Raw genomic sequence first — 27,730 nt, 5'->3', positions numbered from 1 at the left:
CACGTACAGTTAGCACCAACCACATTCAAGCAGCTTTGCTCGAGCTAAAAGACAGCTTTACCCTCTTGTGACAGAGCACTTGGATACCTACAGAGGCAGCGTCAGCTCCCCGCAGGCTGGGACCTCCTCAGGCTGGGCTTAAACTGGAGCTGGGTGCTGTAATCCCGTTACGAATGTAGCCCTGCGGGGAAACCACGCGTGCCACTCCTCTGAAGCACAGCATTCTGATTTCCAAGATTATCCAGACAAGTCGGGGTCTTCCCCCTTTCCTGCCGCCCTTGCTCCCGCAGACATCTCTGAGAAGGGATGCGATGACCGGCGTGCGCATCCCGCCGGCCGGGGCCGCGCCGGCCGGCACGGGGGAGCGCTCCCGCCGGACCACAGCCTCCGCGCGGGCCGAGGGGACTCGCGGGGGCGGCGGAGTGACACCCCCCCCGACCCCCCGTCACTCCCGCCCCCCCCTCCCCGAGCGGCCTCGCAGCCGCCCGCTCGTTTCGCCCCCCGCCGCCTCGCCTCCGGCCGCCGCACGGCCCCCGCCGGCCTTGCCGCGGCAGCGGCGGCCCTGCCCCGGCCTCGCCCCGACGGCCGCGGGCGCCACCGCCTCCCGCGCCCCCCGCGGGCCCCGGGGCCGCCCCCCGGCCCGGCCCCGAGCATGCTCAGTGCCGCCCTGACCTACTTTTCCCCTGCCGGAGCCGGCAGCGGCGGAGCGGCGGGCAGCGCTGCGGCACGGCACGGCGCGGCGCGGCACGGCACGGCACTGCGGCAGCGCCGCGCTCCGCCCGCCCCGGCCCCGGCATGGTGCTGCGCGGGGCGCGCTGAGGGGCACGGCGGCGGGCGCTGCCGCGGGGCGGCGGCGGCGGCGGCAGCGTGCGAGCGGGCGCAGCCGGCGGGCAGGTGAGCGGGCGCAGCGCGGGGCGCGGGCCGCGGTTCCCCCGGCGGGCGGGCGGGCGGGCGGCCAGGCGGCGATCCCGGGGAGGAGCTGCCCGCTGCCGCCGCCTCGACCGGCCGCGCCGCGCCGCCGGCACCTGCCGCGGCTGCCGGCGACCTGCGCGCCGGTCCCTGTGCGGCGGCGGCGGCTGCGGAGGTCCGCGGTCCCCGGCGGGGAGCCGCCGCGGCGAGCCCCGGAGCGGGCGCGCTGCCCCGCCGCCGCCGGCGGCCCCCGGGGAGCCTAGAGCTCCGGAGCACGGGGACGGTGGCCGTGCCCGGGGGCAGCACGGCGAGCCTGGGGGCAGCACGGCGAGCCCGGCAAGCCCGACGCTATGCTTCTCCCGCGGCGGCTGTCGCCCGGCAGCTCCCGGGGAGCCCGCCTTGGAGAGCGGTAGCTACCCGCGCAACGGGAGCGGAGTAACGCTGTGTTCGGCGTGAAAGTTTAAGAGAGTAATTGAAATCAGCACCGGGGCTTGCGGGGCAATGCGCTTCTTTAGGCGAAGGAGCTAACGAGTCCGAAGCTTTTCCTGGAGACCTTCGGCTGCCGCGCTCCCGCTGGAGCCGGCGGCCGGGCTGCTCGCTGCTGTCCCGCGCGGGCGAGGAGGAAGGGGGGTATTGGTTCGGGGCAGAGACCTCTGCGGTGGAGCTGGCTTCTTAAGAGAGCTTAAGCGGTGCCGCTTTGAATTTAAAATAAAGGCTGCCTCTTGATATTTTGCTTTAATTACCCTTTTACTTCACAGGATAGTCTCATGAGATAAAACTCAGTTTCGGAAGTGCCCTGAGGGACTACAGTCTAAAAGTGCAGAGCCAGAGCGGTCCTGCAATTACTATCGAATACTGTCTCTTCACGGGGCAAGTTCGAACTGCATAGGACGAGGGAGCCTAAGAGAACAGAGAGCACTACGGAGCGGGTACTTTTCTAGTGCCTTTATGTGGAGAGTCTTGTAAGAGACTACGCTTCCTCACAGTCCTCTTTCAGTTGTTAAATTGAAGTATCTCAAATGGAGCTTCCCTGATAACCTGCTCCGGAAATAAAAGCACCAACTGTGTAAGCAATGCTGAATACTAAATGTGACCTCATTTGGTACTGTATTTGCTTGAAAGACTGTAAAGTTAGTTCAAGGGAAGAAAGACAAAGGAGTCAAAAGGGAGAAAAAAATGTAGCTTTTTAGTTGTTTAGAGCCATGACGTTGTGGAAGGTTTCTCTCTTCACTGCAGTAGGACAAAATACGGCAGATCTCTCTTCAATGGAGATGATGTTTGCATGGCAGGAATCTTTTGTCTGGCTTAGTGTGTACAGTTAGCAACAGCACCATTGATACACTTGTGGCTGGTGTAGTAGGAATCCTTTTTTATTAGAAGGCCTTCTTGTTTAGACTGCAGTATATCAACATCAGTTGATGTTGAGTGCAACTTACACAGCTGGAGTACACATTGTACATCCTTTTTTTTTTGAAGAATTTGAAGTTTTCAGAGGTCTAAACAAACAGCAGAACATCCACCAAAAAAAAGGCTTTCTTCCTACTTTAATACAGTGATATGTGGTGTTTGTCCAAAGCATGTTTCCTGTCCTGAAAGCTTACAGATAAAATCAGTCCATTGTAAAACATTTAACACATGGTGGGAGCGTAGCACTGAATTCTGAAGTGATCTATATTGTACAACTCTATTTGCCTCCTTGCCCCATCCCCCTTGCCTCCCTGCAATTAGACAGGTCCTGCTCTAAGACGGAGGAGGAGGATGGAGTCGGCACAGGAACCTGGTTAAAGTGTATTTGTCACTTTAACCAGGGAAAAAAAAACCAAAACCAACCAACAGAAATATGCAAAGCCACCCCCATACAGTTTAGGAGAGGGTCATGTTTGTGACACAATGATATGGGTGCTGGGGTATGATTTAAATAGAACAAAACCAATCTCCATTTCAGTTCTTGCCTAGAAGGTTTGGAATCTGGGAACCGGCATTTCTTTTATGGTTTAAGCTTCTTGCCAGTGTAAGACATAACTGAGATATGGATGCAATTTGTAACAGGGAGAGTGAGCTTGCCAGGAGCTAAACTTGTACTGAGCTTTGCTAGCAGGGTCTTCTTTCACTGTCAGCAAGTTGCACCTTTATTGGAAGTTTTTTGCAGGCATAAACGCCTATGATCCTACTTTGAGATATCCTGGACTACATTAATATGTCACCAGAAGACTGTGGTGTAAGACCAAGGTCCTGGATGCTTCCCAGAATTCTTTCATTCCTGCAATTCTTAGCTGCCATCCATCCATGCAGACATGTGTGCCTTTGCAAACCTCTCTTCATTGTCTTAATTTTGTTATTTAGTTCTGTTAACTAAAACAGTGGCATTTTTGATCCACATACAGACCCATCTTAGAACCGTCATTTCCAAGACAGTGGAGATGCTATTACTTTTCAACAGTTACTATGATTGAAATCATTTGTAGCAGCATTTTAGAGTAGCATATGTTCTATCTGCCAGGAAGGCCGCAAAGGGCAGACAAAACTTGTACCTATTTGTGTCAGGATAGAGGAATTCAAACAGGTTTAGCGACTTTGATTTAGCTATCCAAGAAATTTTGGTAGTGGACTCTTTTATTTCAGAGTAAAAGTAATTACCATGAGTAACACCTGTTTATCAGAAATGAGGAACGCTGTATAGATGCATGTAAATATCTTATTTTGGAAGAGGGCCACCACACGTGGAGGAATTACATTAAGAATAACCTACCTAGCCCAGAGTTAACTTTTAATTGACATGATTCTGCCACTGAGAGTTTTATACAAAGAAAATATTTCTGCTAATATTTTTAAGTCATGCAAGGCCAGGGCATGTATATGGCACTGCAACTGCACTGCTGCGTGTACAGTCATGTGTGCGTGACTGCGTGGTATAGAGTCCTACCGACAATACTGGATGCTGAGAAAGTTATGTTACATTTTTCAATCCAACATAGAAATAACTGGCACAAAATTATAGAGGTCCTATAGTAAACTCTTGAGGGCTTCCAGCTAAGTTATTGCATATACATGGCCTTATGTAGGCATGCTTGGAAAGGGCTAAATTGATCACATTTGTGTACAAGCAAGACTTAAGTTGTTGTGTGGTGCAGGGCAAGCTTCTTTGAATCCTGTCTGCTATCCCCTTTGTTATTTGTGGAGGAAGTAGGCGCAGGCACTTTTAACCTGAAATGATCCTTTTCTATTGCAATCAGTCATGAATGGTTAGATTCCTTTAAATTCCCCCTCTGACAAGGCTAATCCTGTCCTAATCACAGCATCCACGTGTAACCTCTTTGCTCTGTATCCCAGAAACCAATGAATGGGAAAGTCAGTCATTAAAAATTATATCCATCTTGCAGTTCTATAGGGATAGAGAAGAATTAGTCATACTCAAATCTGTTTTCTCCTATTTTTTTTCTCTTTTATATTCCAACTAAAGTGGGAGCCTTTTGTTAAAATAGTATAATGAAAACTGTATCAGTGCATTGAAAACATTCTTTTATTCAAAGCACATACAGAATTTAGAGTTTAAACAGTAGAAGTCTTTAGCCGTGCAAAGCCCTTCCTATCTTTGTTTAAACAAAACTTAATTTTTAATTTTATGTCTTGTTTGAACGTCCTATATCTGGAATTCTTCTTCTTCATTTGGAAAAAGAAAACAATTAGATGTGCTTAAAGGATGGTTAGCTTTAGCAAACACAGCTCAAAAGAGGTGGTGGAGGGAAGTGAATCAGGCCCTGCTATGTTCTTAGCAGGGTCACATAAGCCATGCCAAGAGCATGTGAGATCTGTTGTATTTGCTGACTTTGGTATTCAGACTGTTGGCAGAATAATGCTTACAGAGTGCCGGTATAAATAAAAGATAAGAGGTGAGTAAAGAAAATGAAAGATATGTAGAATTTGATGAGGCCAGGCAGCGTGTATGTGGAAGCGTGGGAGACATTCTCTGTGCATCTTCTTTGTTCCTCCTTTCTCAACAAAGGGGACTTTTAAGCATTGATCCATCTGTGTTTACTGCAACAGCAAAACAGCAGCTACGCAGAAAGCTTGCAAGGAGTTAAGCAAGTGTCTCTTAAAGCCACACAGATGTTTCTGGAATAATAGCTTTGTATACAAAACTGTATTCAGTGGTAATTGTGCAGCCTCCAAATAAATACAAATGCTGAATAAATCTAGATAATCTACATAAATGAAGTATTTATTTGTAAGATTAAAAATTCTGTAAAGAGTGCATACCTAATCAGACATAAGCTGGGCCTTAAAAAGTCTCCACTACTGATAGTGTTGAATCTGCTTTATGATCTGGGTAGCTCCCAACTCAGTAGGACATTGCCACCACAGCATCTGTCTTGATTAAAAACAGCAAGCTTCTCCACTAAATATAAAACTTTGCTTTTACTGCAGTCATTAAAATACCTCCAAGAAGGAACACTTAAATCACTCAGTCGTTATGAAAATGCACATATGAACTACAACTTATTTAATGAAAAGTTAAGCATCCAAGTTGCCTGAATGTTTTTGTTACTTCAGTGTATTTCGCAAAAAGTTGATTCAATACAGCAAAGATGCTGGGGTTACAGGAGCTGCGACATCAGAAGGGAACTTTTCAGAGGTTTGGCATTCTTGAGGTGCTTTTAAATAATCTCCCCAATTATTATCTACCAACAGCCTTCATCTATTCATTTTTAGGTTAATGGATTAGGGTCTCTGAGTATTCATTGACATGAGGGGAGCGCACATCAGACCATTCAAAGACACGGTTAAATGAATGGGTCCATTCAAATATTCAAAGTGAAGGGGGTCTTAAAGTCTCTAGGATGCCATATGCTTGTTAGTTTTGCAGTATTGAGACATGAAGTAGGATAAAAAGGAACAAAACTGAGGAGAAATCTACAGCAGAAATATTCTAAAACATTTAAACACTCATAAAGGCAACGTGAAGAACTCCTTCATTGTACCATTGCTGAATAGAATGGCATGTGCTTCTTTCCCTACACCAAAAGTCTGGATATGGCATTCATTTTCAATCACACATACAAAATGTGAAATCACCTTATTGCTTGGTGCTTTCTTGCTGCAGTTTATTGATACACTATGGAACCCTGAAACTAAGACAACTGAATCTTTACAGTTGTTAACTTTACTCTGTTATCCCTGACGGTGGTGGATGTGTTCAGAACAAAATAACTTTAGAAGATACTCATTACAAATCTTATTCTGTTTCTGCCATTAATGGTAGAATAAGCTACGGCCCTTGAGTTTTCCATTTTCTTTCTTTTGTTATTTATCATTTGTCACCTTGCAAAACAAATTGAGAAGTGTTTGCCTGTAATAGCTTACCAGTGCTTACAAAACAGATTAATTTATAGGTTTCTTTATTATCATTTCTTTTAGTCAGGAGTCCTAGAAAAGGGTTCCAAGTTGCCATACTGACAGCCGTTCTTGTTCACTGCCCAGGGCCATACACTCAGAGGACAATGAATACACAGAAGGCAGTTAAGTCCCCAAATTCTGCATGAACCATCATAATCTATGATCCTGTGCAGGTATATTATATACTGTCTCTTGAATCTTCCTAAATTCCCAGCCCTTATTTTATCTTGTGTCAAGAAATTGCAGTCTAGCCATTGTTAATCAAAAAACTTCCTTCTCTTTCCTCCTACTGCCTCATCTTCCACCTCAGTTTCATTTGTCTTGTTTTAGTGTTGAGAAGCAGTAAATACATATGCCTCAGCTGTTGTCTTTAAACCATTCAGTATTGTGTATATTTTTAATAATATCTCTTCTTACTCATCTACCCTCTGAAGTCAGTAGTCTGAAAAGGTTATCTTAGTCTGTCTTTGAGTCTGACTTATTTCTGCTTTATTCTATTTCAAGATTTGATTCTCCACAACTGACAATTATGTAGCATCAAGAAGCCAGATCTATCAGCAGATAATAACCCATGAATTTTAGACTCTGACTATCTACATGTGGGAAAAACCCCAACATTCACTATTGCAGACACCCCAAATAAGTGATATTTCATTAGTTACCTAGGCTGAAAATAAGTCCTCTATATATGATAAAGAGGACTTATCATTGTACTTACTTATCATATAAGTATAATGGAGAAGGCCAAACAATTTTTTGGGGGACTGTAGTCCAACACTCTCAGCCTGTCTCATCATTCTAAAATACTGCTACTCAAAAATAAAAGGATTATGAAGGGGATCATGAAGGCAATTTCCCAGCATCCCATATAGAAATTTTTAAGATTAGCCGTATTTTTTTCACATTGACTTCTCCAAGGCAATTATTGCATTTGTGTTTCTTGAGTATGAGTTGGGAGGGACCTCTGGAGGCCATCTGATCCAACACCCTGCTCAAAGCAGGGCCAGCGTAGACCAGTTTGCTCAGACTGTGTCTAGTCACGTTTTGAACATTTCAAAGGATGGAGATTCTACAGCCCCTCTGGGCAACCTGTTGCAGGGCTTGACTGACCTCCTGCTTAAATATTTATTCATAAATAGTCATAATTTCTGTTGTTGTAGCTTGTGTTGTCTCTTGTCCTTTCACTGTGCACCTCTGAGAGGAGCCTGGGTCTGTCTTCTCTATACTGTCCCATCAGGTGGCTGAAGGCAGCAAGTGTGACACCAAGTGGCTGAGCACATGTGGCATGGCCAGGGCAGTGTGACACAGCCCTGATAAGGAGTTTCTAAAGGATTCCCAGGCAGCTGAAAGCAGCTGAAGAGACTGAAGTGCACATAGTTGGGAGCTGCTGCCCAGTCGGGAAGCCCCAGTCTAGATGTGCAGAAGGAAGCTCTTCATCTTACAAACATCACCAGTGTGCAACCTATTCAACATAGTGAGAGAAGCAGAAAACCATGAAGTTATGAAGGACTGAAGTCCCCCCAAGGAGAATGAACAGAGCAGCTCTTTTGGAACCAAGCCTCAATATTTTGTTCACTAGCAAATGACTAGAAAAATAAGTCAGAAAGTTTCTGCTAGTTGTGAATGAGTGACATTTCTCGTCATAGCTTAACCTTTTCAGTAGGTGGTTCTCACTCTTAAGCCCTGAACTGTCAGTGAGCTGCTTGCCTTCCATGTGGCATAAGTCCCTTTATTTGCATTCATGTTCCAGTAAAACCTGTTCACTTTCAGTTTTGCCCACTCTGTAAAGGCATTGCCCATGGAAACTAGGAAAGGTAGTAAGTAGTTTTTAAATAATAAAGAATTAGCTTTAATTTTGTTTTGTAGTATCATCCTTAATACTTATTTATAGACAAATGAGAACTAGAATTAAAATCATTTCATTTTCTTGATCACTTACAAGCCAAGCAAGATAGCATTGGGATGTTAAAGCTATAGGAACATAATTTATGCATTATACAATAAGCTGGTTTCTTGTGCTTCACTTCTGAATTGAATAACCTCACAGTTAATAGGATTACACATTATTCCAAGAACAAGAACAGGCCAGTCTTACAGAAGTGAGCGAGCCAGGAAAAGGTATGCATCACTGCCCTCCTTTTCTGTTCTTTTGTGCTCTGTCATCATGCTATTCTGCACAAATGCAGTACTTATAAACATGGCCCCTCACCCACAGTCATTTTCTTTGGTGGCAGTAATACTGGGAAGCAAACTCATCTATGACATGAACAAATAAATGGTCAATCAGAACATGTCTCTGAGTGATTAATGTTCCCAGCCAGTCCGAGCTGTAAGTGTCTTCTGTTCAGACTGATGCTTAATTTTGGACAAGGAAGTTTTAACCTCAGTTTTTGTCCCTGTTTCACATAGTTAGGATTAATACCACCACCCTGCAGCTGTGCTTGTTCTGGAGCACATTCCAGGGAACTTCTCTGGACAGAAATGCATAGAGAGCATGCTAGATCTCACTATCGTGTCACTTAGGAGAAAAGCCTGTCGTAGTTCCCTCATGTGGCTCAAGTCTCGTGCAATTTTCCTTGGAAGTTAATCCCATGAGCAGTAAATCTGTTACTTTCAGATTTTCAGTTTATACCATTTGGGTTGGGGAAGAAAAAAACCAAACCTATTTAATATAAGGACCACTGGCAACCGTCTTTCAGTGGTAAATGTTGCTACAGATACAATACAGCAGGGCAAGTTATCTATATATATGTTCTAGATGCTGGAGGAGAGTTTGGGGGTTCATCTGATTCCATCTTGGGAGGTAAGCCTGTCCCTGACTACAACTTTGAGTGGAAAAGGTAACTCAGAATAGCTGGGGCTGTTCTTTTTCATTTTCACGCACCACAGTTTTAAAATTAAAAAAAAAAAAAGAAAAAAGAAAAAAGTGTATGTAACCACATTAAATATATTATAAACTTCTACTTTTTATAAGTCTTTTACAGGTAGCTCGTGCTTTGGGGATGGGAGAAAGGAACGCTTACATTCTTCCCATGACCAGAAATTTAACTTTTTGTTTATAGTGACCCTTTTGTGGCAAAAAATGCTCCCAGAGGCTCAGTCTGTTCCTACAGAGCGATACTCAAAATTGCAGATGTCCTCCTATATTAGTGTCCTGTGTTACTCTCAGTTGTGAGGAGTTATTACAGGAATCTTTGTTTTAGTCTAGTCAATCCAGCTTTGTCTGACTTCGGGTCAGATTAAAAGGTTACAGTTTTGGCTGCCTTCATCAGGTTTATCATGGGCCACAGCTAATTACCGCCTCTCATGGCCAAGAGCCAGGGCAACAGCACTGTACCCACTTCTCCAATATTCTGGATTCTCTTGGTTCTTTGCCAGAAGTGGGCAGACATCACTAGCAGTCCTTTTTCGGTCTCTTTAGCCTTCTCCCCATTAGTTGTGTGATTGAATCATAACACATTACATCACTTGTGTTTAACAAAGCAGCTGGATCCCAGATTTATTTTCCCTGATATTCTCAGGCTGCTGTTGTGCCTATGGCAAAGCAGCAGGACAGAAACTCTCAGGAAACCTCCCTTTGCACCAGAGTGGTGTGAGCACATTTTCTACACTTTCAGTTCTCTCTCTCTGCTTCTTCCTGCTTTCCTAACCTGACTCTAGCATTTTTGGTCCTGCCTAAAAAGTTAGCAGAGGGTGCTGGACATGTAGGTCCCTGCATGGCCACCTTTTAAGTTTCTTGTGTTAGGTGAGGCTGAGAAAACCTTCTTTGGTTTCTTCCATTTTTTTGTTCCCCACTAGTAGCGCAGAAGGTGCATACCAAAGAAAAGATTCCCTATCACTTCCTAGTTGCCCTGGGAACATTTGTCTAAACTTACATCTTAAAACACCATTCTTCAGAGACATCTCTCCCTGACACCTTAAACATACTCAAGTGTCCATCAAGAGTACTTCCCTGGATGGCATGTGAAAGCAGCAGCCACCATTTCCAAACATTCTGCTTTAAACCTACTGCCTGGTTATTCCTCATACTTGCCATCAAACTGTATTTATTTCAAACAGAAATTCATCTGCAGAGGTATTTAGTGTTTTCTTAATATTCTTCATTCCAGGAACATACATGGGAAAGTACATTCCCAGGAGTGACATGAATAGGTATGAATCTCCCACAGTAGACATAAATTATTAGGCTCTATTTCTTAAAATTTACTGCAGTTATTTATGATTTAATTCTGTGCCAGAGTGAGGGAGCTGCTGTTGTTTTTAGACAAGTAATTGGCCCTTTGACATGTTAAGAACCAGTCACATTTGTTATCACTACACAAAGGTACGTTTTTTTACTTTCATACGCTCTGCGTTAAACACAGGTAAACATACAGAATAGGCGCACCTTACATTGTTACTGCCATCACACGCTTTCCAAACATCCATCCACAACATCCCTGTGCTGTAGGGATTCAGTGGGCCACCAACTGCCTTGAGCTTCCCAATACACTGCAGGTCCTTCCTTACAGGTTTTCTGTTCACCCGTTGGGGTGATGCTATTTCATTTCCTTCTGGAATGCAAATTACTTTCCACACTAAACACCTTTTTTTGATTGCTACTGATCTTTCTGCATCAAAAAATATGGTAAGCTCAAATACAATAATAACAAGCCATGGCCAGTAATTAGCAACACAAAGCTTTATCAATTTATGTTGTTCTTTTGCCCTTCCCATTGTCTTAATCCAGCCAGCCTTTGTTCCTGCTCCCTTGCCAGGAAGTGTGACGTGTCTTTTGGCTTTTCTGTATGGTGCAGTGCAGATCTATAGCACTGTACAGAAACATTTTATAGGATGAATATGTGTAACCGTAAAGAATGGCTGTCTCCAAGGTTAATGGAGTAGTAGAAATGAGATGTAAATAGTTACTGAAGTGAATAGGCAGAATTGAAGGCTTTTTCCAGAGTGCAAATTCAGACAGGCTGTACCTATACAGAACTTCAAAAGCACAGGCTGTACACACTTTGCATAATTGGAAAGGGATTTCTGAAGTCATTGTTTATATAGCTTTATATGACAAATTAAATTTGCATATTAATTTAAAGTTTAAAATTATCCTGGCTCTTCAAGACAAATATTTCCACATGCAATAATTAGAAAAACAGAGAAAAAATGAGGGCAGGCTTGGAGTTGTGACAGGCATCCACACCATACATGCAACTTACCTAAGGTACCATAGCTTGTCATTTCAAGTAATGATTCATACTGCAAAATGGAGGAAACTATTTTGCTCTTTTAATAACAGTTGTATCTATTTGTATGAAATCAAGTTCATTGCTTTACAGAGAACAGGGGATGGAGAAGAAAACAACCTAAGTCAAATATTACCAGTGAAAGACTTTTTCAATAAAGAAGAAGAGAGGGAAGGGGATTCGTTGGTTGGTTGGTTTTGTTTTAGCGTTTCCTTTATATATGGAACTGACCTAACCTTGTCAGCAGTCATTTTCCGTGCTAAGGTAGATGAGTTACCGTGGTGTCAACCAGATCTTTAATAAAATGTAAACAGTTTTGCAAGTGAAATGTTCATTTGGGGAAAGTCTGTTAGATTGTTACCTGTATTTGAATTCCAGGTTCTTCTAACTAATAAGTTTCACTAAGTTTCAATTATTTACCTCAAAAACACATGAGTAAACCCACTGTAGTTAGATACTCTTACGTGATTTTAACATCATTTGTGGCCCTTACACGCTGAGTGAAATTTTCAAAGGTGCTCATTTTGAGACCAACATTGTCCCTTCAGTCAGTATGGAATGCCAGTTGTGTTCACTGGGAGCATAATGAGGCCAATAGAGAGCACATTTGTAAACCCCCCCCTCCTCTGTCTACAAACTGGAATCACTGTTTAAGAAAAGGCTCATTGTAGATGATTAGTTGAAGGAAAGTGTAGTGAGAGTGTGCAAAAAGTATACAGGCAAAATGCTTAATGCCACATAAGGAATGGAAAAGTCCCAACTCCATTTGTATCTCAGAGAAACTTTACCCATAATTATGTCACTAGCAAGTATTTTTCTTTCTAAATCTGCTCTAAAAATGACATTGAAATTACTTTATCAAGTACTTTTAAGAATATTCTTCCATGCTATGTTTTACCTCAGAAAACTTAAAAAAATGCAGTAGCTTAAGAAAAGTGAATGGTCTAAGATGTTTTGCTGTATGTGCTATTGCATTTGGACAAAATTGTGTATATTAAGGATTCCAACATGAGCTCCAAAAACCTTTCCTGGAGCAGTTCTTTCTTACACCATGTTCCACAATTCACCTAAGACCACACACGTGACAGAGTTGCAGCACTGAACTGGTAGTGACAGCTTTAACATGCTGTACCTTTGTTTTTCCTGTTGATTTTGCAAATGTGAAAAAAAAAAAAAAAAGAAAAATCTGTAGAACTTTTGGCGTAAAACTGTAGCTGCTGCTGTAGCTAAATTGCTGCTAAGTGTCTAGGTGATAAAAGCCTTCTCCCACGCCTGCCACTCTGAACAACACTATTGTCAGGAAAATGTATGCATCTTTTTCCAGTAAGAATAAGGACTGTGATAACATTAGCATTTAGACAAGTCACTGAGCTGATGATTGTGAAATGCATTAATGGATGTGTCACTATTTTAAAAGAGCACATCTAATGGATTGTTTATACATGCCATCTCATTGTACTTATTTATTTATTTTATAGGATATTTTAAACATAAAATTGCACAGATCAAAGTAGAACTCTCCTGTGACTTCCTCACCTCAAGGGCCTGTGTTCAACAGAACCGATCCCAGTTCCCAGCCAGTTGCGTATACTACTGAAGGAAAATGAACATACTGAACAGCCACCACTTTTTGTACTTTCTGCCTACCACACGCCTTGTCATCTTATTAGCAGCTTTGACAACTGCTAAGGATGTGACTAACAGCACTTTCAACCACACTGAGATGAACGTGGGATCTGTGCCTGTGGTGATCTCCCGCATCGACCATGTTATAGTCAAGGAGGGGAGTAGTGCCTTGATCGACTGCAATGTCCAAGGTAGTCCTAGTCCACATTACAGATGGTACAATTCCAACGGCCACCTTCTCCAAGAGGAGGAGAATAAAGGTAAGATGTTAGTATTCTCACTGAGGTAGCCTGTCCAGAGACATTTCTGATTTCAGCAGGTTGAGTAATAACCTGAATTTAATGGCCTGATGGTGGTATTTTCCTGTGTGAAAATATATGAAAACCTGGTGGCAGTCATAAATTCGTTGAACGCACCTTGGAAGAAAACTGTAACGTTTTTTTAATGTGTTATTTATAGCAACACGTAGCAAGCTGAAGCACTTAACAGAAGGTGTAGACAGGCTTCTTTTCATTGGAAGACCGAGTTTGATCCTATTTCCCATTCTGTCCTTTGGCACCAAAAAAGACTAAAAAGCTATTTTCCAACTCAAGGGAGGATTCTCTTGACATATGCGAATAGTTTGTTGGCATGAATTCAACACAGCTAACTCCCTGATATATCTGCTGCCTTTATGCATAGTGCCATGGGAGTGTGAGAAACAGGAGATGCCCTGAATGACCAACAGAAAAACCTATATAGGGCAGCAGTCAGAAGGACAAGCCAAGTTTGAGCCTTCCTGGCTTTAGTTAAGACTCTTCAGTTGCATTTGCCAGAGACCTTAATTACACATGAGCTTGTTTTCCTTAAACGGAAGGGTTGGGTGATAATCCTAGTTATACTTCTAGGGAACATTTCAGGGGGGGGTGAAGGGTGGTTTGCTCATGTAATCCTTCCATACTGACTGCTTTGTTCACAGCATGATGAAATAAAGTCTTAGTTATTCATACTAAATGCAAGATAGCTTGCTAACTAATAGCTGACCAGATGGACAACTCTGCTATGACGGGAGTAATGATTGACCCAGCTGGATGTGCAACAGCATAGTGTATCTGTAAAAGCTTACTGCATAACTGGTTATATTTTACATTACAGTATTTTGTCATTTTCCAAGTAAAGCTAGAGAAAGAAACTACTTGAGCTAGTTAGCAGACTTTCAGATATAATTTGTGCAGTCATGACAACATACTGTGATTAGTGTGCTAGAGTGTTTTACTAAGGCTCACTAACAGAAATTTTCCCCTTTAGTTAGGCATCTAACTTTAGGTCTTTGTATAGTCAACTGAGAGAGGTAGCCACTAACGTGAATATTTAGGTAGATGAGCAAAAACTTTGACCAAACCAGTAAAAATTGCAGATGTAGTATTAAGACAACATCACTTTAACTTAGACTTTCCACAGTGCACTTCCTCCTTCAAGAAACTGACTGTCTTCGTGTAAGAAATGTTTCCTAGCACAAGACCTTTCTTTAGTATGTATACAGTTACGTTGATTATGGCCTTGAATTGTTAATCAAAACCTAGCAATGATACCTTTTCTTATCATTGTTTTCTCATTAGGCTTATACTATCTGCCAGGTTCCACTGGCACAGACCCGGTCATTGAATCACAGTTCAATGCCATTATGTCATTTATAATAGCTGGAGCCAGGACACATCAGCAAGGCGACTTGTCATGTTACAATTAATAAAGACCCACTTCGCCAACATTGCAATTCAAAGAAATACGGAGCAGCCAATACTCTGTATTTTCTTCTTATTCTAGAAGTGGAGAAAGAAGTGTCATCTGTTACAGATGCTGACATTTCCTCTGTAAGAGAGTTTTCCTCTGAATTTGCCTAACTTTAGCAGATTGAGGTGATTTTTTTTTATGGGAAGGTCTGCTTTAGACTGAGCTTTTTATTTATTCTATATTTTTTAATTTCAGGCAAAGTGATTCAGCTGTTTTCAAGAATTAAGCTAGGGCAAAAAATAGTGTTTCAGCTAAGTTAAAAATTCTAAGTAAGAGGATAAAAAGATGTAATTAAGAACTGTCTGTACAGGAACTGAGGCAGGGGTCTTGTGGGAATACTTTCTACATAGGCTTCTACTGGAGATAATGTAAAAAAACAATTTGGATAAGCCATGTTTAATTAGAAAAACTTTCAAAATGGTAAAAGCCCATAACTACTCTGAATTAAAGGCTTTTTTTGCCTAATGAGTTTCAGAATTGTCCACAGATCCTTCCTTGAAAGAAATAAAGTAAAAAAATAGAATAATCTTTTTAACAATGAAAGAACTTCCGTGAAAAAGATAAAATAAATGCAGAAGCAAGGTATATACCAACCTGTGGCAGGACTGCAATCCTTGCCTTGTGATTCACATGCATTGCATGGGGGTTTTGCGGTGGTTTAGTCCTCTAATTACAGATTCTGTGTCTTTGCTCAGCTACCTTAATAGGCTTAAATTGCAGCTGGTTAGGTTAGGTTTAAGGAAAAACAATATTCTGATAGTAAAGATAGGTGAACACCTGAAATTACTTCCTGTGGAAGGTTATTGAAATTCCATTACTGCCTTCAGCAGATACCTGTCAGAAATGGCTTGGGATTGTGTTACATTGATTGAAAACAGTTGAGTCCGCCTCTGAGAAGCAGTATGTATTAGATGATCTTGTTGGCTTACATCAGCCTATGTCACTGTTTTCAAAGAAAATCTTCTGTGTGACATCTCCCTGTATGAAGTGTTCAGAAGGCACAGAGGCACTCCTACAGTTTCTGGCTGTTCCCTCCACCATGTCAACACTTCCAGGGGTGGGTTTACATGAAGGAAAGGATTGACACCGGGCTTTCCTATTGGAGTCGAATCATGGTTTTTATAACAAAGTTGCAATTTACTAAGTCATATCACACTGAATAAAGTAAAAAATACATATCCTTAGTTCTTAAATAGTAGTGATATTTGAATAAAAACAAAGCTCACTTGGGGAACTAAAAATCTAATTCGTTACCAATATATAATGGCAAACACAGTAACCAGCTGAATCTTGAATCACTTTAGCAGTGATAGGAGCACTGGATTTTAACATGTTGTTTCAGACTCAGTTTAATAGCTAAATTGCTCTGCTGTGCCAGGTTCAAAGGATATGAAATGTACATGTACAATTACATGTAGTGACCAAAGATGTTAATTATATTACACTGATAGAAATGACTTTTAAAAGTAAAAGAAGTTCCATCATGGTGCGTAGGAGTTCATACTGGCAAAAAAGATGTTCTCTTACTTGGTCACAGCTCTTCTCTTTCCCATCCATCTTACTCCTCCTGTCCTATCTCCCTTTTTTAAGACTCATACTTCAAAATTAGATTCTGAACACCTCAGAGGCCAGGCAGTTTAATATATGATGTCTGAAATTTTAGGGGTTTTAAAGTTTACATTAACAGAATTATATGAGATACTGTAACAAAACACCAAAAATAACCCCAACTGTAAGAAAATGCATTGTCAGGGAACAAAACTAGGGAGGACTTAGTAGGTTTTTCTGTCTCACAATCCCATTGTTACTGTTCTTTGAGGAAGTGTGGCATGTGTTTGGGAGGCTTTCTGGAGTAAGTAGTCCTACCTTTGTAACTCAGCTGACCATAAGATTGTGATAGATGTCATGCATATTAACATTTTTTTATGAGATTCTTTTAGGGCATGATCTGATTATTCACAGTTGATGTCAGGGATTTGATAGTAACACAGCTAGGATCTTAGGGACAGACGGGCCTTTGTGATGGTAAATTCTTTGTCTTCTGCTGAACATTATTTCCTTCTTCCAAAATCTGAAGCCAGTTTGACAAAGCTGATTTTTAAGACTATGCTGATCATGTGAACAAAATACTTCTAACTAGTTACTCTGTCTCCTCTCCAGCAGGAAAATGGTGGTTTCTTGACAATGGGCTACTAAACATTACCAGCGTGTCTTTTGAAGACAGAGGTAAATACACGTGTGTCGCATCTAATACATATGGCAGTGTTAACAATACTGTGACACTGAGGGTTGTTTTTACCTCCGGTGATATGGGAATCTATTACATGATTGTCTGCCTTGTAGCTTTTACCATTGTTATGATACTGAACATTACTCGGTTATGTATGATGAGCAGTCATCTGAAGAAAACAGAGAAAGCAATCAATGAATTCTTCAGAACAGAAGGGGCAGAGAAACTCCAGAAAGCCTTTGAGATTGCAAAGCGTATCCCAATTATCACTTCAGCCAAAACACTCGAGCTTGCCAAAGTAACCCAGTTCAAGACCATGGAATTTGCTCGCTATATTGAAGAGCTTGCTCGAAGTGTACCTTTGCCACCTCTCATCATGAACTGCAGGACTATAATGGAAGAAATTATGGAGGTTGTCGGTCTGGAGGAGCAAGGACAGAATTTCGTACGGCAGACAGCAGAAGGCCAGGAAACCACTGATACAGATGAGCTGTATATGATTCCGAATGCTTTGAAGCGTAGTGACTCTCCCACAGCTGACTCTGACGCATCGTCACTGCACGAGCCACCTCAACAGATTGCAATAAAAGTGTCAGTTCACCCATTGTCCAAAAAGGACTGCATGGACGGTCAGTCACAAGAAAGCATGCAGTTGGACACCAAGGAAGAAGACACTCCTCAAACACCAGCACTTCCTGCAGAGCCCCCTCCTGAGCCTTCTGCTGAACTCAGTTCTGATGACACAGCATTGGCAAATGACAAAAATACATGCATTATATATGAAAGCCATGTATGATAGTTACTACTGAATCTATGCATAGCAGGAAAATCAGGTGGAGCTCTTTTAAATATACATATTGTACTTGCCGCTAAGCCTTACCTGGAGACTATCATAGCAAAAGCATGTATGTGGATTATTTGGCACTTTCTTCTCAGTTTGACTTTAGTTTACCATGATGTATGGCAGAGTAATTGCTATTACATTAATATTAATTGCTCTTTTTGATTAGGAGTATTTCCAAGAAACATTTACCTCAGCAATTTCTAGGTTGGAGCCACCCGTAGTGGCCTCCTGGAAGTCATTGGTAGTCTTTGATGTAGGACACTTGAACTTACTAAACATAAAACTGGTTTTCATTTTCCTCCTTCACCCTCGTTATTTCCATCTATTGCATTTTTGCAAATATTATCTTGTGAATTTGAAATATTGCCCAAGAGGCAGCACTCTAGTAGCCAAATAAAATCCTAATAGATCCCATTTACAAAGCCTGTTTGCTCAGCTGCATTGTGATTTAGAGGGCTATTAAAGAAAGTTAAAATGTTTCCATTTCATTTGAGACCACACTGCTTAGGCACATGGGAAATAGCTTTCCCTTTTCCATGGAATGAAGATGCCAATAATTGTTTTTTTCACATCAAGAAACAACTTTGAGGTGTATTTTGCAGATGGGAAACCCCATAAACATCTTACAGAAAGTTCCAGTCCAACAGCCCTGCAGAGGTTTTTTGAATATATTTGACCATTTTTTACTTTGCCAGAAGTTTATATGGAAAACAGCAGCAAATATGCAAGATGTCTTGTTTTGTAGTAATTTGGTAGGAGTAAGTATGCACTACTTTACCAGAAGATACACAGGTTCCTTAACAGTCCTGCAAATGCCCGTAATCAGCTGATGACAAGGCTGAAATGGCACAAGAGCCTTTTATTGGGATTCTCAATTTTGTGCAGATTCATATTCTGAAGATCAATCCTAAATTCATGTATAAGCATAAGGCTGAGAGTGTTTCATCCAAACTAAAAAAAAAAAAAAAAATTATAATCAAGTGTCCTGTGAAATTACAATGACGATCACACAAACTATTTACTGTGTTATAATTGCTTTGGTATTTTAAGAACCTCCTACCTATGTAGGATGTTCACTGCTTGAGTACATGTGACTCTACCCCAGTAAAGCTTTAATGATCACAGTGACTGTGGCATTAAAAAGGATCAACATTTATGCCAGGAAATGCCAGGGGTGGAAGGGAAGTGATAATTTCTATTGCAGACAGACAATAAAATGGACCTTCTCCGGAGTGAGGCTGGAAAGAAAGCACTTACAAGGAGGAATTTGTGTAGGATTAATAGCATATTACTTAGTTACCTGACACACATTTAATTTGGAACTAATGAACAACCTATCACCTTGCAGTTTTTAATACGGAATGTAAGTATAGATACTCAAAATAAATCTGGAATCAAGTATATTGCAGAAAAAGAAGTCACTTAGGTCTATGGGGAGACGATGTGTGGATGGCTCTCTGGACATTTTATTGACGTAGCCACATCTACATAAGGTGTCCATTGGAGGCAATCAGGTATATTAACTGCACAGGTAATTGAGGCCAAACAAAGTCAATGTTGCAGCTATCTAAAAAAAAGCTTGATAATGAACTGAGGTCTTATGTCAACTTCCTCATGTTAAAGTGCAGAGCTTCCCTAGCAGTGTAATACAGGAACACCCCATGACTTATGGAGGTGATGCAGAGAAGGCTCCGTATCCTTTCTATGGTTATTAAAAAAAATACATGTTTAATAATGGACTTCAGATTTTACGACCAACTTGTGAAAATGACAGCATTTAGTTGCCTAATATTTGTTTGTGTTCACCACAGTGGCAGGCATCTATATAAAATGCATTTGCACATGCTCTAAAGGAAACATGCAAGGGCAAAGTCCCTTTAGGAATGTGGCTGGAAATATTTTAGTTCCAGCAAAGCAATATAAATCTAGAACACAGGGTAGATTAAGAGAATACCATAAAGAACCTCACTTCTGACCAGTGCGATTGAAAATACTACTGATGTAAACTGTTAACTTCCTGTCTGAGTCTTAAGTACATTTCTGTTTAGTGTTCACATCAGTTTTTCAAGTTACTTAATTTGCTTCTGGTGTGAAAAAGGACAAGGGCAGAAACAAAAGCAGGAACTTGCACTAAATTCTTTTAATTCACCTTAACCTCCTGAAAAGAGGGGGATCTTGATTTTTCTGCCTGTCCAGCATTTACAAACAATGCTCATGCATTCTAAAATTACCTGCCTGGTGCCCAGCTAAGATTACACAGATGAGCAAGGATGTTCTCCTTGAAAGCATAAAAATAACTTCTAAATTACACTTTAAAAAAAAGAAAAAAGGAGTTTCAAAATTATTTATTAAACTACAGTATTTTAACTTTGTTTTTAATTATGAACTTTTTAGAGTAGAGACCAGACCCCTTCATGTATTCATGTGGTGTTTGGTACCAGGCAGTTCTGATCCTGACTGCTGCCCTCAGACTGGCCTCCAGCCTGTTTATTATTTATTTATTGAGAAACATTCGAGAGCAAATAATCCCCATGGTTTTCTTCAGTATCTCTGTGTAAACTTCCTTGAAGATACAGATTATGTTTTTTTCCAAAGGTTGCCCACAAAGAGCATGTATTTGAAGTACACACAAACATACATTGCAAACCACGTATGAGCGACAGCTATTTGGATTAGATGCATGTTAATAGGTGTAGTGCTGAATTCCTGCTGTTGCAAGGTCAAAGGGAACTTTGACTTTGCTGGAGCTGGACTCACTCACAGCTGAGAGTTCACAGGTAGGACTGGTCCAGCCAGTCTGCTATAAATTCTTTGGACATTTAGCTTTGTGGTATTATCAGAATAAAAGCAAAACAGCACTGTATCTGAAGAAAATACAGATTGTAATGGTTCTGATTTATGGTTTTTTTTTCTGTTTTCATGTATGCTGCTCAGTATCTTTATGCATCCATTATATAACACCTGTAAGCCTAAAGCTTTTTACGTGCTTTGAGGCACTTCCTTTGTGGGAGATAGATGGGAAGTAAGACCCAAACCCTTCTTTCCTGTTCCAAACTTTCTGGCTGTGCTGTTATAAAGTAAACAATTCTGTTTGGCAGTATTTCTTAGGGAATGGCTATTTTATGGTGCAAGGACATAATCAACAAGTATAAAATTAATGATGGCTCTAAGAAAACATTAACATTTGCACTGTTGTGTATTTTCATGCACCTTAAGCACTTCAGGGACATTAGAGTGATTTGCTCCCTTCATTGGACTATGCACATCTTTTGTTACATTGTTCTATTTATTATATCTCCAAACACTAATGGTTCTTAAAACACTCAGAGTGTAGAAAATCCAGTCCAACTGTATTTGTGTTCTAAAAGCATAAGAAACACCAAGCCAGGCTTAGAAAGGAAGAGAGATTTGCAGGATATATTTACATGATTTTAAAATATTTTTGCCAAAACTTCATGAAACATGACTAGATTTCTGCAGCACAAGAAATCACTGTTGGATTTGAATTTCACACTTACTGTTCTTTTTTCACTAAATGTAAGAGCATATTAATCAGACCAGTTGAACATAGTACTCACTATCTACTTACTCAACATTTTCTTTCTGAGTAGCATTGGTTTACTGATAATCCTTTTTTGCTCTCTGATTTGAATATGCCTGTGATGAAACCTACCCTTCAGTCATATTTTGAGATTGTCATTTAAAAAACTTTAGAAGCACCCATAGATCAGCATTTTGATTCAGGTTTATTGGTATTAGGAAAGGCACAGCAGTTCACTCCTGTGCTTAAAAATTACTGTATAATCATAAGACTTGCAGAATGGCATATACAGGCAGATGTTGTTTTTTTTAAAATCAGTGCCTGTTTTATTCTAATGTACATACTATGTCAGTTCCTTGATTTACAGTTACCCTTTGACAAAAGTACTGTAACTTATAACCAGGGCTTTCTGATGTTCAATTTGGTTCAGATCAACTAATTCTGGAAAGTGTTAACAGTGTCAAATTTTAAAAGTTCTCATGGAATATCTTGGCAGCATGCTATTTTAAGAGTTGGCCTCTTAAGAATGCCATACTTAGTGGGACAACTGAAAGCTTCTTAGATGCAAAGGAAATGCTTGCACTAAAGTATCTTAACTTATATTTCATTTATTATGAAATCCTTTTTGATTTTACAAGAAATGTAAGAAAGACAAATATGAATGTGTTCTTTTGGGAAGCAATTACTGTATTTTGATTTAAATAACTGTTATGATTTTATAGTTCACAGCCGTAAACCACAAAGAGACCAGTTCATGCTGAAGTGGCAAAATGAAATGTGATCCAGCTTGTAAATTGATCATTGTTTCAATAAAGAATTTGCACAGAGTATGCTGAGTTTGTACACACTCAACAAGATGGTAATTTCCTAGTAAGAGTATGCCATGGCTCCAGTTCAAGTGTAAGTGAACTATGTCTCTCATTGTACCTCTGCTAATATTCCAGAAACTTTGATCAGGAGAAGGAGTTATTTACCTAGAAAGGAAGTTTAAATAAAACTCTGAAAGGGAGCTGTTGTCATTATTCAGAATATAGACCCAATTGTTAGTCAGTGTTGTTATCAATAGCCTAGATTGCTCATGTATGTAGCATCTTCTCTTTGGAAGTGTGTCAGCACTTCCACATGTAATCCAAAGGACTTTTTTGTCTGCTGTTTCCCCTCTGAGCCCTGTCATGGGGCCTTGCAAAAAGTCTTGCTGCTGTTTCAGAGTTGGGGCCAATGAAGTAAATGTCTTTTCTCCCAGAGGCACCCTAGTACCAATAAAAAATCGAAGTGTGGGTTGCCATACCCGCCCCCATTCCTTCATCCACCCTAAAAGGATGAAGTGAAATGGCTTTCCTGTCCCACAGCAGTTGGACTGTATCATGCCCTAACAGTCTTCAGCAGGACTTAGTTGAAGCAGACACTGTAATACCTTGTCCTGGCTCTGCTGGTGCTACACAACTAGCAGCCAGTGGCAGTCACTGACAGAGATGGAGTGGGGGGGACTTGCCCTTTCACACGTGAAAGATTTGCTCTTGCCAGCTGCCTGTTCTAAGCTGAAAAACACAGCCAATAGCAGGAAAACAATAGCTATTTCATGTTTTAACTCTTCTGTTTGAAAGAGTGCTGCAATTTTGAAAAATATTTTCAGAAACATTTTTATTCAACAGTTTCAGTTGAGTTAATGGGGCTGAGACATCCACAATTTACCTACAAATACCTATGAAAAATAGTGAAGAGGTCACAAACTGATCATAAAAATGGAATACATATGGCTAGAACCATATGCTATTTTATTGTTTCAGCATGGGACCCTGTCTTGCAATGGGGGCAGTTTTACATGCTGTGACTTTTTTTTTATATGGAACAGCATCACTTCAGGATGCTCCCGTCCAGCATGCTGAACTCCTCCAACAGCTTTGTTGGAGCATTTTTCAGGAAGGCAAGGTACCACCAACCAGTTGGTCCCAGTGAGCCACGCTCCTGAAGATTGTGAAACAGGCTGCCCCAGCCCCAGTGCTTCTTACGATGAGAAGATGTTTATCATGTGGAGGAGACTGCCTTACATCAGTACTGTAGAGGCACTCCATAACTAAAAGCTGCTGGCGGGTAGTAACTCCACAGAGACAAAGATGGGGACAGTGGGAGGTCTCTGCTCTCCTACTAAGATGAGCCAGGGAAAGCTGGTGCATAGCTCAGGGCTAGTACCCCAGATATTTGCAGGGCTACAGCACTACTTTCCCACAGGACTGGATATTTTCTAGCCCACATCCTGCACTAGTGCCTGGAATAACCTGCTAAGAGACTTGAGAATCAGTTCCTTTTCAGTGTCCATTTCTTCCATCTCTTCCTCTCTCCGTCCTACCTTCCTGTGCTTTTTTCTGTCCCCACCAGCTCCACAGTGCTACTTCTCAAATGAGAAGAGAGTGAAATTAGTGGTCAGGACAAGTGTTTCTGCACTCCAGGCACCTCTGTGCCAAACTGACCTTTCATAAGTCCCAAAATGGACTTTTTTTTTTTCCCAGCTGTACCAGGCTTTAATTCTATGTCCTATATTTAGCTTTCTGGCTCCCAAGCCCAAACTGAGTCATTATACTCTTACAGTAAAGGCTGACTCGTGAATCCATGGTATCATGTATAAGTCTGCAAATTGGTCAAAGACAGTAATATAAACTGAAGCTAAGTTACCAATTTCTTAGTCAAAATCTGAATGTATGTCAGCAAACAATAAATGTGGCAGACTTAGGACACTCAAGTTATGTAACGAGAAGCTATTTCATACTACAACAAGACGAGACAAGAAAGAGAAAAAATAACAGCCAGCCTTGTATAGCGTGGAGAATACATGTAAAACCTGGCTTATGATTGAGTAGAAATTTAGCATCAGTATCAAATCAGTTTGCCATTCTATAGCCACTTTATATTTTGAGAACAGATTCCTGTTATATCTACTCTAACCAGACCTTTCCTGTGTGGGCAAGCACCTTAGGCATGGAAAGAGTACAAGAGGTATCAGAAAGAGCCTTGTCTCCCTCATCTACCATTTTTTAAATTATTTTCAGGACTATTTAGCTATGCATCAAAGGCCAACCACAGACTGCCACCCTGTCCTGTCATGGACACACGGAGTTTGAGAGCTCCTGTTTGAGATGCACAAGCTGGTCTTTCTGAAATACCTCTGTCTTCTCTTGCATAGGTTTTGATTATACCACCCAATAAACCACTCATATTTATTAATGGCTCAGGCCCAGTCATTCTGAATTGATAATTACAGAGAAGAAAAATAAATGCTGCCACCACCTCCCTCTTTCTGAAGCCTCTTACTGTTTCTTCCTCAAGATTAGCCCTGACAGATAGCTTCTGAGTTATTTGGATATCCTTTAACTCCTTCCTGCTGGCGAACACTACCTTAGTCGGAAAGCAGGATTCAAAAAAAAGTATCAGCCAGAAAAAGAAGCTCCCTTCTAAGGAGACAAGTATGGATCCTGACTGTTTAAAATGCTTCATTATCCTTCCCTCTAATACGTGCAGAGTAAACAGCCTCAGGGGAAGGTGGTAAAAAATAGAAATAAATTTAAGAAGATTAAAATGGAAAATTTTTCTCCTCACTCAAAACATCCAGAGGTGATTTATCTTCAGAGTATATTAAATTCTAACTCATTTAATCATATGTTCATTTGTTTTTAAACATACTCAAGTGGAGGAAAAGGACATTCCTAAAAACAATGACATTTTCACCCCCAACCCCAAAGTAAATTACCACAAAAATATGAAACATATTGCCCAGCCCTTCTTTCAGGATACCTTTTATCAGGGAAGATATTTCTAGTCCTTTTTATGGTTCTGCTTAGGTGACCGCAGCTTCCTTAAGGGATTGGTGGAAGTGAGTTTCTTTTCTGCTGTCTTCTTCTTGGTTAAACATTCTCTACCCTGTGTGATCTCTTCTTTGTGTATAAAAATCAATATTCCACTGAAGATTTATCTTCTAGTTTCCTTTCCCCATTCCATTTTGATACCTTTTTTTTGTGTTTTGTTTTGCTGCTTGGATTTTGTTTTGTTTGCCCTAAAATTCCACACGTTTTAAAATAAATCAGAGGATCCTAATGTTTTTTCAGTTGCCTGTTTTGGGGCAGGATCGCTCACACCCATCTGTATAATTTAATTTTAATTATGCAGATGTACAATTAACTACTCCCAGATTGGTGCAGGATGAACTAATCAATAGGTTGCAGTGGATTTATTTTGCAGAACAGCATCAACAGAACAGGTAAAGCCATAATTCCCACGATACAAGTGAAATGAGTGTCCTCAGGCATATATGTGTCTATGAATATGCTATGTTCTTTTGTTTGTTCACTTCAAAAAAGTTATATATGATACATCTCTGCCTTAAATAACATGTTTCTTTTTGCTTAGCTTCCCATCATGGATGCAATAGCACGTTTGCACTGTTCCTACACTTGTACATCAGCTATCCATTATCTGGATTCATTTATCTTTTTCATTGGATAGCTTGCCAAGTGCAGGGGCCTCTCTAACTTCGATATTTTTGAAGACACTGCAGACAGCTTGGTAATACTATGTAAATGATATTAATTTCAAATGCATTGATAAATGCTTTTTCACATTTTTTAACTGAAATGCTGTATTTCTATATAGGGTGATATTTACATGTTAATGGCGTCTGTTTTTCTGTATTCTTTTAACCAGAAACTCCAGTTTTTCATAAGTGTGCAGTAAAATGACAGTAATCTGCTGCTGAATAAAACTGCTTTTTGCAACTACAGTTTCTACATTTCATAATCCCCGTGTAATCTCTGTTAAGCACACAGCTCAGTATTTAATATATATGCCACAAATGAGGTGAAAGGCTCCAAATCTCTGTTATTCATGTAGTCTGCATCAGACTACTGGTTATTTTATTAGACAATATAATAGACCTACCCTGACACTGTAACTCCTGTTGCAGTTACCAGAAATAGCCCCAGAGCATTAGCCAAATGTTATATGATACAGCACCGAGAACTATGTTCCTACTCTACACCAATTTCAGAAAAAAACTCCAGAGAATACCCATCCCTTCTCAGCAGGGAAGCGGGGACTGAAAGCCTCTGAAGTACTTAGTTTCACATGTTTTTCAGAAAAAAAAAAAACCAGCACCTATGTAATTATTGGGGATCTTGCTTGTAAAATTTATGCAGGAGCTAAAATATCACCAAAGATGGAGCTCACTGCAGCATGGAAGATCATCACAACCGGTAGGTAGCTGTCAGCTGCCAGTAGCTAAAGACACTTCTCAGGGTAACACGCGATACTATAAGGAGGCAAACGTTATTCCATTATCATGTAAATTGGCAATGTCCAGGTGACTATGGATAGCGTTGCAAGATGCAGTGCCCAGACTGTTCGGGTGATGGCACTGCATCTGAAAGTCAAGCCTGTTTCCTGACCAGAGAAGGGCACTGGGAGCATCACTAACGCCTCTGGCTGGGATGGTGGAGTCAGACCCTTTCACGAGAACCCAGTTCCATCCTGTTGGCTTGATACTGTGACCAAAGTACCCCTCTTTTTTATTTGCTTTAGCACTACCTCGTAGTTCTTCAAGAGATACTAAACATGGGCTCTTCAGTGAGGTAACTGCTGAAGACCATGCAAATGCACAGAGTAATGAGCAGCTCAGCTGTACTGGCGATGTGAGCTTGCCTTTGTACCATACCAGATAAAGACTGCCCCAGACGTCTGCCAGCATTCAAGTGGAAAAGGGCTGTGATGCTGTGAATCCAGACAAGCTGGGAGACGGCGAGAAGAGGCAGGCGGGAGTGAGCTGGAGGCAGACTGGGCCAGTCCAATAGACATGGAATTAAGATGACAGTCCCACGCTTACTACTGAAAAATACCTCCAGCAAAATCAGCTTCCTGCCCCTAGCCCCTCTTCTCCAAAGAACTACGTCACCCATCACCCGCTCAGCAACAGCTCCTTGTCCTTCTGCCTATTCAGGCTCTGACCAGTCAGTTTTTGCTTCTTACTGAGCAGCTACAATGTTGACTAATGCTAATGGAGATTTGTCTGGCTCTTCTTCCTCTGTCTCTCACCATTACTAACTTACAAGAAGGCATGGGGTTCACTTGCCAGCACACAAGTAAAAAGCTAGTCCTCAGAGACCTAACAGACCAACTATTCTGTTCCAAAGGAGGATGTACAG

At 41.1% G+C, this 27,730-nt stretch overlaps 1 protein-coding gene across 3 annotated transcripts; it reads left to right on the top strand.

Moving 5' to 3' along the window:
- The first annotated feature begins 619 nt into the window (after positions 1-619).
- MFAP3L (microfibril associated protein 3 like) lies at positions 620-26,308 on the top strand. 3 transcript variants are annotated; one of them, XM_069786986.1, is made up of 3 exons: positions 620-894; positions 13,013-13,420; positions 17,094-26,308. In XM_069786986.1, exons 2-3 carry the CDS (start codon positions 13,138-13,140, stop codon positions 17,954-17,956), a joined length of 1,146 nt encoding a protein of 381 aa, XP_069643087.1. In that variant the 5' UTR covers positions 620-894; positions 13,013-13,137; the 3' UTR covers positions 17,957-26,308. The 3 variants fall into 3 exon arrangements, with proteins under 3 accessions (XP_069643087.1, XP_069643071.1, XP_069643081.1); XM_069786970.1 differs by having other exon boundaries at positions 622-894; positions 17,091-26,308; XM_069786980.1 differs by lacking the exon at positions 620-894 and adding an exon at positions 1,589-2,011 and having other exon boundaries at positions 17,091-26,308.
- The last annotated feature ends 1,422 nt before the right edge of the window (positions 26,309-27,730 follow it).

Source organism: Haliaeetus albicilla, chromosome 1 (assembly GCF_947461875.1).
Source record: "Haliaeetus albicilla chromosome 1, bHalAlb1.1, whole genome shotgun sequence".
Taxonomy (NCBI): Eukaryota; Metazoa; Chordata; class Aves; order Accipitriformes; family Accipitridae; genus Haliaeetus; species Haliaeetus albicilla.
This window is presented reverse-complemented; position numbering and strand designations above follow the sequence as displayed.

Bases quoted from the DNA above. Each gene is read 5' to 3' on its own strand.
- MFAP3L (XM_069786970.1), top strand. From the start codon at position 13,138: ATGAACATACTGAACAGCCACCACTTTTTGTACTTTCTGCCTACCACA. The intron at 13,421-17,090 runs GTAAGATGTTAG...TCTCCTCTCCAG, and splicing joins CCAAGAGGAGGAGAATAAAG to CAGGAAAATGGTGGTTTCTT.